Below are 20,268 nucleotides of genomic sequence, written 5' to 3'. Positions count from 1 at the left end.
TTAGCATAACATACACCAGGTGGTAGTCAGGGAGGAACCTAGAAAAGCCTGTTTGTTGGGCTCCCCTTCTCTGTTCTTCCGTTTCTGTGTGGCCAAACACTTGTTTTCCAAACATCTGCTCCTTTCCTCCTACCTGTGAACTGCCTTCCTTCCCTTTGAAGTCCCTGACTCTCCCCACCCCTACATCTTTTGCCTTCAACTGAGGATGGTATTTAAGGTGAGGGCTTCAGCCTTTTTAGCGAGTTACTTGGTTTTTCTGAGTTTCTCCCATGTATACACGTTATTAAACTTTTTTTCTCCTGTTGATCTGTCTCATGTTAATTTAATTCTGAGGCCAGCCAGAAGAACCTAGAAGGGTAGAGGAAAATTTATTCCTCCCCTACAGTACTTACACAACCTGGATGGTACAGCCCACTACACAGCTAGTCTATGTGGTACTAATCTTACGGGACAACTATCATACATGTGGTCTGTCGCTGACCAAAATGTTGTGATGCAGTGCATGACTGCACTGGAAAACAGAGAGACTTCACGAAAACCTGAATGTCCAAACTTCAGGATAAGCAAGAACCAGCGCAGCTCTGAGGCCGCAGGGATTTGTAGGGTTCCAAGAAAACAAGTTAATAGATGACACAGAAGAGAAACGGCCAATGAGGACCCCTGCTGTGTACCAGGGCCATTCTCAGAAAAATGGTACATTTCAGTAAGCCAGGTGTCATCCAATTATTGCCTACTACACTAAAGCATTCATATATAACACTCTAATTTACATTTATATTATAGTTAATATAAATTTATTGATAAATTCACTTAATTTATGTAATGCGTATTTAAATTTAAAATCACTCCTAACTTTCATTTACAACCACATGCTTCAAATTTTTTGTACATAATACCATAAAAAACTTGAATTTATTGAATTGATTTCAGAGTGAGTATTGGGAGAATTTGACACCAGAATCATAAAACAAAGATTAAACAGCACTAACCAGAAATCGATGGTACGAATGTGTTTATCAATCCATCTTTCCAAGGAGTTTTTGTTCTTACAACGAGCCTTTAAGATTCTGCATGCCTTTTTCAAATAGATGAACAAAATAAGGCCCAAAACAATAATTTAAGTTCTCCCAAACAGAAAAAACACCAAAATCTCAGGTCCCCATTAACACAATCTCAGCCTGAACCACTAAACTACTTCAATACCATATTCCTCCTAAAATCCACTAATACCACATTATGGTTAATAATTGCTTTCATAATTTTTAAAAAGTTATAAATGCTTATTGTTTTAAACTTAGAACATTCAGAAAAAAGGAAAAATTTCCCATAACACAGAGATAAACACTTTAAGAAGCCTGGTCTATTCCTTCAATCATACTTGCTGCATATATTATAAAACTGAATAATTTCTTATCCATTTCTGACTTAATACTACATCCCCATTACTTTTTTAATCTATTATACTTTTCTATACGAGTTTATATTATTTCTTATTTCAAAAGTAATATAATCCCATTATAGAAAATCTGAAAATAGAGAAAAGTAAAAGAAAATAAAGCATCCATATTTCTACTCACCAAGAGACAGCTGCTAACAATATGTTGGTGTGTTGCCTTCCAGACTCTTTCCTATTTATCTATATGTAGAACGACCCTATGTCAGAGAAACTCCCACCACACATGCTCACGTCTAATACAGAGGGCAGCACAGAGCAAGGACTGAGAACAGGCACTCTGGAGCCAGCCAGCACTGCATTCAAAGCCCAGTTCTCCACTTAAGTGGGCAACCTTAACCTCTCTGTGCCTCAATTTCCTCATCTATGAAACAGGGCTGTCACGATGGTATCAGATACTGCACAGAAAGGCCTTAGCACAGAGCCCAATGTATGAGAAGCACCCAATAAAAACAAGCTATTATCCTATCCAAAGCATGCTATAACCTCATTTTTTACCTAATATATTTTGAACATCGTTCCATATCAGTTAGATCAACTTTTACATCCTTTTTAATACCAACACAGTAGTTCTCTCCTGTGCTACATCAGGCACTTTAAATGATGCTAGCGGGGGCTGGTCCCGTGGCCGAGTGGTTTAGTTTGCGCACTCTGCTTTGGCGGCCCAGGGTTTCGCCAGTTCGGATCCTGGGCGCAGACGTAGTACCACCCCTCAGCATGGCTTGAGGGGGCATCCCACATAGCACAACCAGAGGCATTCACAACTAGAATATACAACTATGTACTGGGGGGCTTTGGGAAGCAGCAGCAGCTTGGTGACAGTTGTTAGCTCAGGTGCCAATCTTTAAAAAAAAAAAAAAAGAAAGAAAGAAAGAAATGATGCCAGAAAAATTCAGATTCTCATCATTTTGGTCAGGGTCACCTGCTGTTGACCAACATATATAGGGTCAGTAGACTCCAACTAAGCCAACTTGTTTCCTAAAATGGGGGAATGGGAGTCAGAGCAGGTTAACACTCAGTGTTTCCTCATTAGCTGATTAGGGAGAAGTCACAGGGCAAATGAGGTTTGGCTGTTTGTTTTTTTAAAATGTTTTTATTGCCAATAGCAGCTATGATGCAATTCAGTTTATCCAAGAAAGAGCAACTTTTGAAGAAACTGTAGTTTAAAGAAAAACCTCTTAAGATGTATTTGTAGCTAATAAAATGCTAAATTATAAATTTTAAATTGCTACAAACGTCTGTCTACATAGAGGCATACACAACTTAGGTTTCATACCTTTGATTCCACAGAGAACAGCAAAGTTAGAAAGACAAAGGTCATCAGCCTAACTATAATACTCCATGATACTAGATTTAAGTAATTTTCAAAGTCTAGGAGTTGTCAGTTAAAAACAACCAGCCAACCATACCAAGTTGCCACAAAACTGCAAATGTCTACATTCTCATCCACCATTAATTCTCATCCACTGAGCCGCTTCCTATCTTAACCATGTTCCTCCACATGCATGTTTTCCTTCACATGTTGTTAAAAGTAGTTTATCCTTGTGCATGTAATCTAGCTCTGATAGCTAAGATCCAAGTCCTAAAGGAGGTCATTTGGAATGTGTTGGCTAAAGACAAAGGTTTTGATGTTTGGTCCTCCTATCTGGCAAGAATCCTGTTATCTAGACAGTAAACTCCTCACTCCTCTTGCTCAGTTTTCTATCCGAATCCTTCATCTTTGTGCTCCCAAGTGCTAATCTGAATTCCCAGACTCTAACATGGCCTGCCTACTTGTAGCCCTGCTACGATCCTGTGTGAGCTGATCTCCAGGTTCTGAACCCTCTGTCTGGCTTAAAGCGCCCTTCAGGACCAATTATACCACATTATATTTGTTGCTGTGTCTCTGCCTCAATAAGCTCCATGAGGGAAGGAACTGTGTTTATTTACTATTGTACCTTTATTGCCTTACTCAGTGCCTTGCTCACCGAAAGCCCTCAGTAAGCGCTGAATAAATGAATGAACTCTGCTGCCCTCACTCTTAAACTAATTTGTCTACTCTACAACATTGATGGAAACTGCTAAAGCTCACTTTTCTCAAACCACAAGACAGACATACAGGGAGAGAAAATTTGAATGACACATTGCTTCCTATCACTTAGAACCCTGCTATTCGCATTTCACTCCTTCTCTGGTTTCAATTGCTTTCTCCTTAAGTACATCTTTTAGTAGCTCCTTCAGCAAATGTCTATTAGTGATCAACTTCATCTTTATCTACAAAGCCTTTATTTCCCTCTTACTCTTTAATATTACTTCACGGGGAAACAGAGTTCCAGGGTGGTGGTTGTTTCCCCACCCTCAGCACTTTGAAGATGTCATTCAGTCATCTGCTATGAACAAATTGTGCCTGCCAGTCTAGACAGAGGCTTTCCTCAAGTTGCTTTTGTCTTCTTTCTAGTGTTTCACCTACAACGTGTCTAGGTATGAATTTATTTTTATTTACCCTGCTTGAGGTTCACTGTGCTGCTTGGACCTAAGAACTCAGGCCTTGCATTTATTACGGAAAATGCTCAGCCATTTTATCTTTGGTTAGTGCCTCTCGCCTTCTATTTCTCTTTCTGGAAGCTCACAGAAGGTAAATATTGGAATTTCTCATACTAAAGTTCATGAGTTTTAACACCACTCATATTTTCCATCTCTTTGAATCACAATACCTAATTCCAAGCAATTTCCTCAGATTTCCTTAAAGATCAACAGTTTTCTCTTCAATTATATCTACTCATCTGTTTAACCCATCCATTCAGGTTACCTTTAATGGCCATAATTTTATTTCTAGAAGTTCTGTTTGGTTCTTTTCCAAATCTGTGTGTTCTTTTTCTAATCTGTGATGCTCTTTCATTATAGTCTTACCCCTTTATTTCTAATAACCATAACCACGTAATCTCTGTCCTATGTCCCAGGAGCACCTCCTGGAGTACCAGTTCTCCTGTTTACAACATCTACTAACTCTCCTTCATAGAGCTTCATTTCCTTGTGTGGCAATTTTTTATTGCAAGTTTATCTTTAACATGAGTTGTTTCTTCTATGAGAGTCCTAGCTTTTTCATTTGCTCTGCAGGACAGTTCCACACTTACTTCTGAGAGCTCCACTGGTTTCTATAGTTCTGGACCAGATTTTGTGCTAACTTTTCAGCTTAAAGGTTAGTTGCACTGTAAGAAATGTTAAATTATAACCCACCCCCAATGTGAAGTCCAGCCTTGGGGTTTAGAGGTTTCTCTCTTTATTTTTTATTCCTAATTATGCACAACCCCAGAAAGATGGCACATCTCTTTGCACTTCCTCAGACTAGTGGGGAAGGTTCTTCTAGTCTTTTCACAGGCGGGACATCCTTCAAGGTTTTACAGGAGAACCTCAACTCCACGTTCCTTCTTAAAGCAGATCTATGGCCATGTCTCCCATTCCTTACGAGACCGTCAAGACTAAGCCTTTGAGGCCTACATCCAGATCTGAAATCACCACAGCCCTTGAGCTCCCAATTATGCCCTGGCTTTGAGTTCGCTTTTCACTTCTGGCATCTGGAACTTCCTGGTCTATCAGGCTCAGGGAAGCTTTTGTTTGCCCTTGTTAAATTTTGTCCACAGTTTCTGTGTGCAATGTTGCTAGAAGCCCCCGTTAGTTACAAAATGTGGAACTGTGAAATGATCACTTCAGAGAATTGTGATGATTACTTAGATTTTGCCAGATGACAAGAGCCCACATTTTTTTTCAGCCTCAAGAACAGTTTTCAAATTGGAAAAAAATAAATATTCCCAAGGCATTTTAAGATCATTTTGTCACTACACACTTCAAATGCCTTCATAGTTCTCTTCTTGAGAATTTCAACAGTATGAGAACACACCTGGGGACTCCATTTTCTTACCACCCATTCATTCAGTAATCAACTTCAATCTGCTTTATACTCCTACAATGTTAGTGAAATTATACTCAAAAAGATCAGCATTTCCCACCTAATCAACAAATCCTGTGGCCTTTTCATGGTCATCACCTTATTCACCTCTTTGCAGTAATACTGACCATTTCAATTTTTTCCACCCCAATATCACCCCAGTTCAAATACTTATTCCTATATTATCACAACCATTCTCTAATTCACTCCAATCTCTTTCTCCTTCAATTTACCTGGTAAGTCACAGCCAAATTACTATACTCTAGTCATGTCAACTGTTCATACTCCCCACTCTGTCCTACAGTGGCTCACTAATGCCTATTACTTTGGGAAAAGAAAAGATGATTCCTGTCCACACAAGTCTAAAAACAATACCACCACCTAACACTTTCTGGATGTATGCTATTTACTTGATAAGGTGCTAAACATCTTAACTGTAATCATATCAATTAATCCTCACAATAGCTATATGAAGTAGATGCAATTATTATACCTACTTCAGGGATGAGAAATAATGCTTAAAGATTAAGTAGCCAACCCAAAGAAGCACAGCTACCAAGTTGGTGAGTCAGTTTTGTTTCATGCCAAGCCCGTGCCCTTAAACAATACACCATACTGTCTCCACAAATATTTACACCAAAATCCCAGACTTCATCTCTGATTGCAAAACTCATATATCCCAACACCTTCTGTTTGGATACCTCAAAGATACCTCACATTAATACATCAAAACCAAAATCATGATCGTACTGCCCAAACTGAGGTAGTCCAACCCTAATGCCCTAATCAACGAGGCATGCAAGCCAAAAACCTGGACAGCACCCTTCAAATATTCTCACTCATCCTCTACATCCAACCTATTACCAAAGCCTGTCCATTATTTTGCATCCTACATCTCTCTCTACTCCATCCAGCCCTCTCCATCGCCGACACTCTCACTCTAGCCCACGCTACTACTTTCTCTCACCTCAACTGCTGATACAGCCTAACTTGTCTATAGTCATTCATTCTGGTTTTGCACAACCCATTCTCAATTTTGAAACCATGGTGTTTTTTCCTCAAGACTATGCTTTTAAAATACAAATCTGATCATTTCACAGATTTTAGACTCAGGACCAAAGCTTTAAGTCGATCTTTATTTCAGGGTCTTAAACAAGAGGAATGCAAAGACTGGTGATAGCTGGGTTTCAGTCACAAAGAGAAAGCCAATTTTCAATGAGTCAAGAATGACACCAACACAGGAAAAGAAGCAAACTGAGAGATGACAGTACCTGAGACGTTTTGAACACTTGGCTCTAATTATTCCTGAGGTGGAAGTGAATCCTAAATTTGCAAGTTTCAAGGCATTCTTCTTGTTACACTGTGATACCCCAGGATGCCTCCAATAAAATCCTTTTTTTCTTAAGCAGTTCAGCTTGAGTTTCTAGCTTGCAACCAAGAGTCTTAGCTGAGGTGAAAAAAAAAAAAAACCTTAGAAGAGCCAAGAGAACACTTAGAAAAGGGGGACATGCCTACAAGGCAAAAATGAAACAAATTCTACACAAAGTAAAAATACCTTTGCCAGAAAAAAAAAATATATATATATATACATATACACACACATATATATATATATATATATGTATCTCTCTTCGATATTGGTAAACTCATGTATCTCCTCCTTTTAAAGGTGTTACCTTTTATGTTCTGCAAATCATCACAGCTTACTGTAGAGCCAAATGCTGAATAAAAAATCAGAAGTAAAAGCATGACTATACAATAATGTAAATCATGAAGTTGCATCCTTGGAAACCTACTCCCTCTGGGAACAGCTTATACACACTTTCATATAAAACTTCTTTTTCTAGCAACACTATCACTATTCTATTTTCTGGTTGTGATTTGCTTTGTCAGCTACTATAAACCCACTCACAGCAGAGAATTTTATTACATAAGTGTTCTGAATATATTAAAGAATATTAATATTCTTTAATGTTAATATTAAAGAATATATTACATAAGTATACTGAAAAGTAGTGTACCATGAAAGGGAAAAAAAACTAGCTGTGGAAACCACAGATTATATCATATATAAAGACTTTTTCTGTTGCCATCTGGTGGTTCATGTATTAAATCGACGCTGATACTCATTGTATAGAAGATCTTGGTCCACAAAATCAAAATCTCCTATTATTTTTGCATCACATGTAACACCTAGGGAGAAGGCAAGACAGAAGTGACCTTCACTTTGAAAACAGGCCCTCTTTCATTAGAAAACCACAAACACAAAATAAATTAAGGATCACACCAAAGAACCCACAGACACTACCACCTCTGGAGATGATCATCCTCACCCAAGGATGACAGGTTATATTTATGTGATATAAGCTATGACATCTCTCCTTACTCCTTATCTGAATTTGTCCTAACTAGCTGCTTGGGTTGCTAAAATTCCCATCACCAATTATTCTTAATAAAGGCAACTACTGGCACTCCCATACTCCTCTTTGAGTTGCCACAGTCAGTCTTTGGTTACCTTCCTATATTTTTTTCCTTGGAAAGATCATTCACCTTTGTAAAGTCAAGCTTACATATTTAAGACCTTCTAAATCTCTCACGATAAGGAGTCATGTCTAGACCAGAGAGGAGAGCTCTCAAAGTGAGAAAAGGCAACAAAACATTGCACCAAAGGCTAATTTTGTCTATGTAATAATACGAGCCCTGGAGTCTAGCCTATTCTCCGAGGCCCACATCCCCAAAGGCTGGCCTTGTCAGGTTTAAGGGGGAAAAACACAGCAAAGCCGAAAACACTACAGAAACTATTACCGTAGCCCAACAAGCTAATCTCCAAAGATCAGTAACTTAATAGATTTGATATATCAGTTGTGGAAAAAAATTGGATTATTTCATTGATAGCTGTTATCTTCACTACACATTGTTTGTATATCAACAGAGTACCAGATAAGCCTGTTAAAGTGAAAAATAATTCTTGTGTTAATTTTGAGGGCCTTGTGATTTACCAAAAGTCCCTAATGAAGACGATCAACCAACCTAACATCTACTTACATCTAATTACTGATGGTCACTGTCCAGTAAATAAAAACATTCTCACATCCACCACTATTTCATATCCTTTTAAACTTCTCATTGCATTAATTACCTCCAGTAGATTTTAATTAGCCTTTCCCTTTCTTCTTATAGCTATTTAAATAAATAAGATTCTCACATTTTAAGGAAATTTATTTCTCCAAACTTCAGGATTACACTAATAAATTATGGCATTAATTCATTTTACAGAACCTAAAATTTTGAGCATGAATCATTTTCAGGTTAGAGTAAATACATGATGTGATAGACGGCAGCACCTAAGGAGAAATATCATATTGCATCTTAGTTGTCTTCAACATCGTAAATACCTTGGCAAAAGTAAAATGAACAGAATTAGGTTCTAAGAGCTAAGACATATGGAGTTATAGAATCCCCAGACAGGAGACACACTTATAGAGTCTGGCGAAGGGCAGAAAGAATATGACAACATACAGATGACCAGAGAATCAGAGCAGAACGATTCTGAAGATCTAGTCTAACTCCCAACTTTCACAGGTGAGAAAATGGACTCAGAGAGGCTAACAGACTTGCTCATATTGCAAGTTAGTCACAGAATGAAATAAAATCAGGTCTACTGACACTTAGTCCAAGCCTTTTCCATTCACCACACCCATGTTTCTAGGAAAGCTTCATAAAAATATTCTCATTCCCACAATATCCACAGAAGACCCTGAGGGCAGAGGGACCAGGCTTGGGCTAAGGCAATGAGATGCTGGCTTTAGAGCTGCCCATCAGACCACCTAAATACTAGAATAGCAAATGTATAAATAACAAGGGTTTCCTAAGGCAATGCTTCCATAACATTGTTTTTAATTTTTGTATTCAGCTATAATAAAAATAGCGTTAATATAATGAAGCTGTAAGACTAATAATATATTTCTCCAGAATAGGTCTCAGGTATAGGATCAATAACTGGCAGGGAGGTATCTGTCGAACTATGACCAACTTTTACATTTCAGAGTTTCATTGAAAAAAACTTAAGACTAACTTCTATGTGCTAATACAAAAGGATGACAGGAGGTGCCATATTCACAGTCCCAGTTGACAAAATACATTCTCCCTCAGGATCATAGGTACAAATGTTTATAATCTTTCTTATTAGAAGAGATTTGCAAATTTAGGGGGAAATTTGTTTAAGAAAATGGCCTACAGAAATGTTGAAGTCAAATTAATTTGAATAAAAGAGACTATACAAATTAGAACACTCAGCTACATTAGGTAGAAATGTATCACCGCTTACTAAACCAGATAATAAACTTACATCCACATTTTTTAAAAGATAATCCTACTATAACTCCTCTTTATACTATACCTTTCAACCTGATTTTCATTCCCCACCCTCAGCTTTACTCAATTTTCATGGATTTGGTCTTAAAGAGTCTACTCTTACAACTACTGCTTTTCTTTCAGAAATTTAAGCCATGACCTTGTCAAAATCCCGTTTCTGTGTTTTCACTCTCTGTGTGTGTTCCATTTTCCAGATTTAGTCAGCCAATATTACCAGTCTCTGATCTCAGGGACACCTCGAGAAAGGCCCCAAGTCACAACAAAAACAATGTGAGGACTCTTAGGATGGAAATAATAAAGGCAACTGGTAGGTAGAACTTAACTACACCATCTTATTTGATTCTACTTAATTACTCTCTTGTCAGAGTGTCCCTTGTTTTACTCTAATATCTGAGGGCACAGGAAACTTCCTGGCTAGGTACAGTCCCAGTATGTAGCTAAACTTAACTGTAGTTAGATAAAATGTATGCTAAAGCAAACTAACAAACAAAAGCTCCGCCCCTTACAAACCCCACCTCTTTATTTTCATTCAAAGGACTTAAATGCATGTACTCGAGTGGAGATAAAAGAATTTTCTAAGTGTTCCTCAAAGAAATGGTTGGTACACTCCTAGGGGTCAATTCTCGGGTATTCAAATCTGCAGACTCCAACTGACTGCCATGACCCATTCTCAGTTGGAATTGGACAGTTACATTACGAAAAAAAAAAATTTCTTTGGAAAGAAAACCACCAAAATGGCAACAGTCACTTTATCATGGGAGAGGGTTAGTATACGTAGGGGGGTTATGTGCCTTCCTTTTCTCTATTTTTCAAATTGTTTAATGTAATTCCTATTGTTTTACAATCAAAACAGTAAATAAGGTAACTCGAAACTTGAGGTCGTGTCACTCAATACAGTATTTAGAAACACCCACCGCCATCTTCCCTTTGGTGTTGATCAGATTGCTCTCCCTCCCCACACAAAGCTACAGGCCACAGGGGAGACCCTCCAGCCACTGGTTATGAACGTAGACCATGGATCAGGCAGCCTGCTCCCATTCTGGCTCTATCACTACAAGTCCTGGGGCCTTAGGCAAATTAGTTCACATCTCACTGCCTACGTCTCCTCATAGGTAAAATGAGTACAAAATGCCACCCACCTCCCGGGGCTGTTGTGAAGAGTACATGAGCCTACCTGTAAAGCACCCAGTGCTTGGCACACAAAGGGGCTCAACAAAGGTTAGCTACAGGTGGCTAGATGTCAGATTGCATAGAGGGTGATAAGTGCTTATTATTGGATTTGCAAGACAGTTACCAACCTAGTGGCCAGTTGCCATTTGCTAAATATGCCATGGTCTAATATGATTAATCAGTAACTGTCTGAGCACTTATTAAGAGTAGCACTGTCTATGAAGACTTTAGTGGAGCAGGCAGTCTGGAACTCAAGTTCCAGCTGAAACTCCAAGTTGTGAGGGGAAGGGGGTCCAGCGTAAAGAGGAAAGGCGGAAACCAAGCACTTCTGGGGTAATGGGAAGCCATAAGGGCCCAAACAGAAGCTCAATTTGTAGTGAACCCAATTAACACTGTTTTGTGATTTCTCCAGCAAACCACTGGCAGAGAAGCCTAATTAGCAGACCTTACCCAAGGCTGGGAATTGGCCTGATAAAAATAGTCCAGATAGAGGTCTAGGTATGAGTCCAGACTACAGGGATTCAGGCTAAGGATGACAAAAATGGGTGAGGTTACGGGATAGGCCAACACAAGGATAAAACCATAACACCAAGATACAAGAATCACCTTTTTTAAATGCACAAATTCACACTCCAGAGACCGTCCAGGTCAGAGGCGGGGCCCAGATGACTATTTTAAAATGTCACTAGGTATGCTGATGCCTACCCAAGACTAGCACAAAGCAGGAGCTCAACAGTGCCCGTAGAAATAAACAGAATGAGTGACTAAAAAGCTGGGGAGTTTTAAAATCTCCCTTGGCCCAGGTCAAACCTCAAGTCAATTAAAACAAATTCCGGGAATGAGATTCAGACCTTAGTATTGTTCAAAGCTCCCCAGTGACTCCAATCAGCAACCAAGTTTGAGAGACGTGGTTCCGGGAAATCAGCAGGTGGGGACAATGAGGAAAAACATAAGGCACTCTAAGTTAGTGATTCTCAAACTCTGCTATGTACCTGAATCACCTGGAAAGCAACCTGTGGTTCCCTGAACAAAAGGAGCTGGCCCTCTGCAGGGTCAGCAAATGCCCCAGGTGTTGCTGATCAACAAAGTGTGAGAACCATTGTTCTAAGTGACTGGAAATGACTCCCAAGGAGAAACTGAGGACCAGGAACAACCCCAGAGCAGTAACTTAGAAAAGGATTCGTACCCGTCTCGGCCTGATGAATACAAACTTAACGAGAGGCTGTAGTGAGCATGACCAGAATCAATCGGCCTGTCAAAGATCCAGCAGTAAAGCTAGGGCACCACACACTTCACACATATGATACTTATGACCCTGCCATCCTTCACCCACAGAAGGCATCCTTCTAAAACACTCAGGTCTGGCTCCTTGGTAGACAACATAAAGACGCATGCATTGCTACCTGCCTTTCAGAATTAAAAACCTGGCTCTTTAGGCATCACAGGTACACACCAGTGAGCAGAATATATAACTCAGAAATTCTCATTACCATGTAGAAAGAAGAAACCCAGGACAACTAAAGTTACCTTTGGAAGATCTGAACCTGGTGTTTCACATAACATCAATTGTGTACTCTGCTCTTAGACTGTGTAACTATATGTAACTTCTACTGGTCAATATTATACTTTCTCCCAAGCTAGCATGACTAAGCCTAACCACGTGAAACACCATCAGAAAACAGAAATTAGGAATTGCTTCACCTAGCTACATAGTAATACAGTACTTATGACCTGTTTCAACTTAGTGGTAAGTGTTCCACTTAGAACGCTACATTTTATCTGATAAGATTCTAGAGAATACATTCCCATACATATAGCCAAATTCATCATTCCATCAGAAATCTCCATAGCAGCACCAAAATTTTCATTTTCAAGACACATGAGCTTTTGTCAAATGGTGACATCTCCCCTGTAATACGAATTTTCAATAGGATGTAAAAAAATGATGGATATATTACACATTTCACAGAGAACAGAAACCTGTCAATGAATTCAAAATTAGTGACAACCTATTTGAAATTTTACACGAAAAGATCCGTACACGTTATAAGCCATATAAATGTAAAACAGGTACAAATGTTTTTACTGGTGACAAGGAATAAAACATTCCTAACAAAGTTTGACTGCTGCCTTAGAACACTTTTTCAAAAAATTAAAGCAGTTTCATCAACATCATGTAAAAATGCGACGGGTTACACAGCCTTCAAAGTGCAACTGATAAAAACTGGAAATCCGTGTAATTTACTTCAAAACAAAGCCAGATTTTTTTCCCCACCACCTGAACCTGTGCCCAAATCTTCAAATGTATAAATGTACACAGCTTGCTGCAAAGTGCAAGTCACTGTTTAAAAAAAAAAAGGGGGGGGAAACTTCATAATAAACACCATTGCTATTTTAAAGGTCATCCCTAAGTGATTCGGATTTCTTCCTTTGAACCTGGCTTCTCTGGCAATCTACAGATCCCATTTTGCAAAACGACTTAATAAATGCTTTCCTACCAAAGTCAGTCATTAAGCCAAAAAAGAAGCACAAATAAGTGAAACGAAAATTTTTCCGAGTAAGGGAGGAGTGAAATGAAGCAGAAACACGGCAATTCGTTCTCATGGAGCAAAAAGAGGAAAGCAGGCATTTAGGAAAGCCTCGGGGAGCGGGCGGGGAGGACCACAATCAGGTAACAACAGCAAGTTAGCATCAGGAATTACGAGTTAGCTGTTCAACTACCGGATGCCTCGAGGTCAGACCTTTAAAACCTTACTGCACTTAAATCATATGCTGTTGCACGTGAACCATCCTCCCCGGACACCGATCACGGCTACTTTCAGCTTAGCGCCCCCTCACCGCGGCTCCTTACCGGGATAGTAGTATTCCACCGCGCAGCTAAGGCCCCCAAAGCGGATTCCCCTAAACCGCCACCAGCATCGCAGCTCCCCTCACCCCACAAGACCTCCCCAAAAGGACGGATGAAGACAGTTCTCCCTGCATCCCTGTCGTTTAAGCTTTTACCTTCTTTCCAGACAAGCAAACTTCAGTGAAAAAGGACGCTAACTGGCCTGGGGTGCATGCTAGGTTTTTGGGGTTTTTTTTAAGGGATCCAGATTTAGGGCGGACAGCTCGGTCCATCCTCCCGTTCCCGCGGTCCCCCGGAGTCCCCAGCGGGGCTGCAGCCACCCCGAGCCCCAGCGCCGTCAAACACAAGCCAACGGGGGTGCAGGGAAACAAAGCCGAGCGGACAGGCTGCGGACGCCCAAAGTTTTGCTCCCTCCGCCGCCCGGCGCCCACCTGGGGCCGGGGCGCGGCTGCAGGTGCGGGACACCGGGCTCCGCCGCCAGCACGCCCGCCGCGACCAGGGCGCCCCTGTGCGGAGCGCCGACCCCCAAGTCCGCGGGAGCGGGGCGCGCGGCGGCGCCCACGGCACGGACCGCGAGCGGGGCGCCTCCGGAGCGTCGCCGCGCGCGGGAACCAGGGGGCGCAGCGCCCGCAGCCCTCGCCCCGCCGCCCCGCGCCCGCCGCCCGCGACCCCCGGCAGGGAAGGGGCACGCCGGGGGCCGCCCGCGCCTACCTTGCGCCAGCGCCCGGAGCCAGTGCAGCTGCAGCGCCAGCAGCGCCCACCATCCACGCCGCCGGCCCGCGCTCAACTTTGTCGGCGGCCGCCCGCCGCGCCGGCCCGCGTCCGCCGCGCGGGCGCCGAGGGGCCGCCGCCGCCGCTCGGGGCCGGGCAGAGACCCCCGCGGCCGCCCCGGGCCCGCCGCGCCGCCGCCGCCGCCAGCCGCCAGCCGGTCGCCCCGGGCCATGCCGAGGAGCCGCCGCCCCCCGCCTCGGGCCCCGCCGGCGGGCGGGCGGGCGGTGGCCTCCCAGCCGGGCGCCCGCGGGGCGGCCAGGTGCGGGGACCGGAGCGGCGCGGGCGGAGGAGAAGTTGTCTGCGGAGGAAATGCCCGTCAGGCCGGCCCCGCGGCCGGAGCGCCCGGGCCGCGCCGCGTCTCCTGAAGGGTCCGGCGGGCGCTGAGGAGACGCCGCCGCCGCCGCCCCCGCCCGGCGCTGAGGAGAAAGTGCGCCCGCCCGCGCGCCGGCGCTCGCCCTCCGCCGCCGCCGCCGCGCCCCATTCACAGCCCGGCCGCACGCGCCGCCCGCCCGCGCCCGCCGCCGCCGCTGATTGGCTGAGGGGAGGCGGCTCGCGGGCCCCCGGAGTCCCGCCCCCACGCCTCGCCTGTTTTCAAACTCGCCGCGCCCGCCCGCCTGGAATTTCGCGCCGGGCCCTGGGCTCGGCTCGGGCGGCTTCCCGCGCCGGCTGCGCCCCCTAGGGACGCGCGGCGGGCACTGCAGGCCGGCGCCGTCTCGGCACGCGCTCGGCTGGCTGCTCGGCGCGGGCGGCGCGGGCCTCCGCGGGCCGGGCACGGCCGGGGAGGGGAGGGACGGGCGGGGCGCGCAGGTGGGCTGGCGCACGTGCGGCCGAGGGGGCGGGCCCCGCAGGGCGGGCGGGACGCGGGCCCGGGCAGGTGGGCGCGCCCCCAGCCCGCCCTGCTCCCACTCGCGGGCTCCGTGTTCGGGTGGTTATGCGCCAAGTTACGGTGATTGCAAACGAGAAACACTCTCCATCGGGTTTTCAATTCATAGCAACCAAAGGCGCCACTGGCCGCAGACCCGCCACCTGGAGGGAAGAGTGGACGCCGGCTTTGCACGGGCGTCCAAGGTCATGTGTGGCCTGCAGGGACATCAGTGATCAGTGCCAGCCGCTTCCCGCCTGGAGTAGGCGGGTCTGGGGGGAGGGTCCCCTAGGGAAAGGGTCCCCTAGCAGGAAGGGTCTCCTAGGAGGAGGGTCCCCTAGCTGGAAGGGTGTCCTAGCGGGGAGTGTCCCCGAGGACAGAGGATCTCCCAGCGCGGGGCCTGGGAGCGCGGGACTGGGGGGGTGGGGAGCGGGTGCTCGAGCTTAGGCAGCATGTGGTAAGCATTAGCCGAGTTTATGGGGTGAACTAAGCGCTCCGGAGGCTGGGAGGCCAGCATTTTTGTGGGAGGAGGCCTGGAAGGTGACACACAGTCTGATGCTGTTGGCAGTTGGCCGGGAGGAGCCTGGGGGCATGTAAGATTGAGTGAGATCATGTAAGTGGTGATGGCAGCGGGACAGGGCGCGGGCCTCGCTCTGTGCTGGCTCCCCGGGAAGCCCTGGGCGCGGGTTTGCAGTTACTGTTCTGTTTATTGCCCCGGCCAAGAAGGACCCAGGTGGGAGAGTGGAGAGCGGGTCACTGTGGCCCGAGCTTCCGGAGTGGGAGCCAGCTCCCGTATTCCAGAGCACCCACTGTGCGCTGTCCAACGTCTATTAAGTCTTAACAATGACTATGTGAAGGAAAGATGGGGAAACTGAGACCCAAGGACAGCAGCCAAACGGAGGAGGTGAATTCTGAGCTAGATGTGACCCCCAGGGCCTGCCCTCTGCCCCATTCCCACGCCATGCTAGGAGGGCTGGAGAAGTCAGATACAACCCAAAGAAGGCATGTTCTCCAGCAACCTGTTGAAGGCTCCGGCACTAATGTGCACTGACTGGAACAGCACAGCAGAGCCCTTTGGGCCGTTCCGTGCTGAGGCCATGTGGATGAGACTGGGAGTGGGGGTTATGTACTGTTATTTTCTGTTGCAGCTGCTCTGGGCCTCTTCTAACTTGCAGGGTTACAAGAGAGCCTTGGGGGAAAAAATAAGCAATACCTACTGTGCATTGAGCACTTACCGTGCTGTGGCATCATCACCCTAATCCCCGCCACCCCTCTGGGTGAGGGGTGCAGTACAGATGGGAAACTGAGGCTTCCTCTCTGCACACTCCTGCTTTGCTCAGAGATGATGATTGGGGGAGGGGGGTGGAGAGTACGAGCGGAGCCCATGAGGGTTTTGAGGTCTTTGCTCTTTCTGGTTGTGAAATTTGGGCAAACTGCTGACTCGAAGTTCCTGTAAAAAGTTAGGAATAATTCCCATCTCGCGGGGTTGTCTCCAGGGAGTGAGATAATTCACATTCAAACGCTAGTTTCCCTTTCCTCGTACCAACTGGGCAGTGCTGTCCCCAACTACCCTTGAGCTGTCCAGTTGAGTCCAGTCCACATTTAACCTTTTCCTTTCAAATAGAAACATATGCTCATTACTTTCCTTGCAAATAGCTAAGCCCTGCCCATACGCCCTTACAGCAGGGGCGTGAATATGGCTCAGGCGACTTCTTGGGCTCGGGACACTCAAAATGCCCAGAGCCTCTTTTCCTGTGATTTATGTTGCAGTTCGGAGAAAGCTTTGTGGAAACTTGCTTGGAAGTTGGAAAGCCAAGCCAGTATACTGTAGGTCGTACGAGGAGCGTTGACATCATGCTACTCCAAAAGGTCCAGAGACCCCTCTGGGAATGCTTTTATTCCAGCATCAAGCTGGCGTAAGTGAGGTTCTAATGTTGTCTCATTTTGCAAGAGATATTGAAGGAACCAAGCCAGGGAAGTTTAATATACACAAAGTAGGCATGTTAAAGGCAGAGCAAGAATCCAGCTCTCCTGAGTCCTAGCCAAAGACTTTTTGTCCCCACCAGACTATGTTGCTTTTTACAGGACCATTAGATTACAGTCTTAGTGGGTGTGTTTAGACTGTAGCTATTATTTCTCAAAAATAATACAGAGAAAGCCCTTTACAATGCTGGGGTGGGGAGATAGCCAGTAAAGAGCTGGAATAATGCTACCCGAAAGGGCCAATTAATCTCTCAATTTAATTTTATCCAGCCCAATGAGAAGATCTTAAGAAGTGAACATTTTGTACCAGTACACTCGCTTTTTAAAATCTTTAGCTGTATATTCTAAAAGGCCGTGAGGTAGAGGGATGTTATTCCATGAGAGCTGACTTATTTTTCTTTAAAAAATGGGCTGTGGCTATTTCCTACTTTCCCAAAACAAGAAGTTAGGGTTTTCCCTGCTTCATTAAAGAGAGAGAAAAGAGTTTTCAAAACAAATGACAGTTCAAGTGGTATTAGAACTATCATCAAAACCATCAATGTTTTCCCCTTGTTGTAGTGTAAAGCCTGGCTACTCCCAGTGTGGTCCATGGGCCATCAGTCTCACCTGGGAGCTGGTTAAAAATGCAGACTCTCAGTCCCCTCTCAGACCTACTGAATCAGAATCTGTTTGGTTTTTTTTAAAGATTGGCACCTGAGCTAACATCTGCAGCCAATCTTCTTTTTTTCCTCCTCCGTCTCTCCAAAGCTCCCCAGTACATAGTTGTATGTTCTAGTTGTAAGTGCCTGTGGTCCTGCAGGATCTATGTTTTTAAAAAATCTCCAAGTGATTCATATATAGAGTAAAATTTGAGAATCACTCCTTTCTCTTAGGAATTTAGTAAACATGATGAATACAGCTCTCTTTTCTCTTCTCTGTCTTTATTCCTCTTTTGCTCCCTTCTATTTTTTCTCTTCTCTCTTTTTTGGCCCTTACTGGGCCACAAGATAAAAGGGAAGACTTTTTAAATGATAGAATTATAATTTTTTTATTTTAAAAGGAAAACCTGCAAGTTCCTAGAACATCAATAGACTCAACTGTATTCAAATTAAAAACCAAAAACATCCTTATGGCACTGAGGGGAAAAAGCGTCAAGAGAAACAAGCAATGAACTGGAGAAAGTATTAATCTCCCTATATAGATATATATAAGCTTTTATAAGTAAATAAGAAAAACAGATAAACAATTCCTATAGAAAGATGGGCAAATCACACGAACGGGCAAGTTGGGAGAAATATGAAGGGAAAATAAACGTTTGAAGAATGCCCAAAGAAATTGATCCAAGAATGGAAAAATTAAAGTAATAAGGCTTGTAAAAAATGTTAGAGGACTAATGATGGCAAGTATTGGTGTGGGTGTGTGGAAATGAGCACTTACTGGTGGAAATATGAGTTAAACAGCCTTTCTGGAGAGAAACCTGCAATCCACAGCTAAACTTTAAGTATAAATTGTCTTTGATCTAGGCATTCCACCTGACAAGTGCACAAAGATGCATGTCTAAGGTTGTCCACTGCAGCAGTCCTGGTAATAGCAAAAAGTGGAAAACACCTAAATGCCCATCCAGGAAGGTTAAGTACAATATGATGCATCCACACAATAAAACCCCACGTGACTGGTAAGAGAATGAAGCAGAGAAGTATTAATGCAGAAATGTCCACTGTATTCAGTTAAGTGTTTTCTTATAAAGTTATAGAGCAAGCATATATAGAATAATCTCTTTTATGTTAACCTTATTTTTTTCTGAAAGGATGGATGGAAAACTTTAATAAGATTTCCTTCAGGAGACATGGTGTTCCATGCTTTTTTGTACTTTTTAAGTTTTCAAATGTGACTATTTTATAGTAAAAAATAAACCAATAGAGCTTTTTTTGAAAAGCAGATGGTGATGAGTCTAAAGTCGTTTCGTATCTATAGCTCTTTAAGAAATGTCCCTCATGGGTTCTCAGTGGTTCTTCTGAGAAAAATATTCCCCAATCATATTAGAGGCCAAGTTACAACGTGAAGTTCTCCACACAGGGAGGTTGTGCCCTTCCATGTGCAAATCAAGGCAATGATCTTGGGGATTCCTTACATCTGCTTTCTGTGGTCTTCTCCTGATGAGAAGTCTACCCTCTGCATGCCTCAGAAGCTCACTCTTAGATTCCTGCCAGCTGCTAATCCGAGCCTCAGCCTCACCTTTGTTCCGTTGCCTGGCAACCCATTAACGAGCCACCAGGTGCTGCCTTTGATCCCTAATGGGGCGTGTGCTTTGGTTACCTTAGAGCTCACCTAGTTTCCTGAGATCTTTTTCAGAAGCTAAACTCTCATGCAATGCTCTTATTAGGCAAGCCACGAAGAAGAGAGGTACCAGAAATTTACTAAGCTACCAAAACCTTCCACCAGCCTTCTTTAAAAGCAACTGTCCTTCACCTTTCAGGCTGCTTTAAATTGTATAAAGCAGGAGTTCTTAACGTGTGGTCCCAGACCAGCATCATCAGCATCACCTGGTTAGAAATGCGGATTCTGGGGCATCACCCCAAACTACAGAATCGGAAACTCCAATCAGAACCTCTGGGGGCGGAGCCTTGTGGCAAGCTCTCCAAGTGGGTTCTGATGCAGACTCAAGTTTGAGAACCACTGGGGAAGTAATTTCTTCCCTTCTTACTTTTCAACAAGGGTTTATTAAATTCCTGATTTGTGCCAGCCCCAGAGTAGGGCAAGAGAGAAATAAACAATCACAGTAATTGTATGCTAGGCGAAAGCACTTAAGGGAACAACTGAAAAGAGATCTCACAGCCTTGGGGAATCAGAGAAAGTTTTCCAGGGGAAGTAACATCTACATGAAGACCTGAAGGATAAACAGG

General features: G+C 44.0%; 1 protein-coding gene across 3 annotated transcripts in view; it reads right to left on the bottom strand.

The window, feature by feature from the left end:
• The window catches only part of SDK1 (sidekick cell adhesion molecule 1), an 857,865-nt gene extending 843,028 nt beyond the window's left edge, over positions 1-14,837 (bottom strand). For 2 of the 3 annotated variants that reach the window (XM_070567254.1, XM_070567255.1), the window contains exon 1: positions 14,482-14,835. In XM_070567254.1, coding sequence (XP_070423355.1) covers positions 14,482-14,713 — 232 coding nt within the window. In that variant the 5' untranslated portion in view covers positions 14,714-14,835. Of the gene's footprint in view, positions 1-14,481 lie in introns of all 3 variants that reach the window. The other variant, XM_070567258.1, reaches the window with a different exon arrangement.
• Positions 14,838-20,268: the final 5,431 nt, after the last annotated feature.

The sequence above is a fragment of the Equus przewalskii genome, chromosome 12 (assembly GCF_037783145.1).
Source record: "Equus przewalskii isolate Varuska chromosome 12, EquPr2, whole genome shotgun sequence".
Taxonomy (NCBI): Eukaryota; Metazoa; Chordata; class Mammalia; order Perissodactyla; family Equidae; genus Equus; species Equus przewalskii.
Note: the sequence above shows the minus strand (reverse complement) of the source record. Positions and strands in the feature narration are given on the sequence as shown.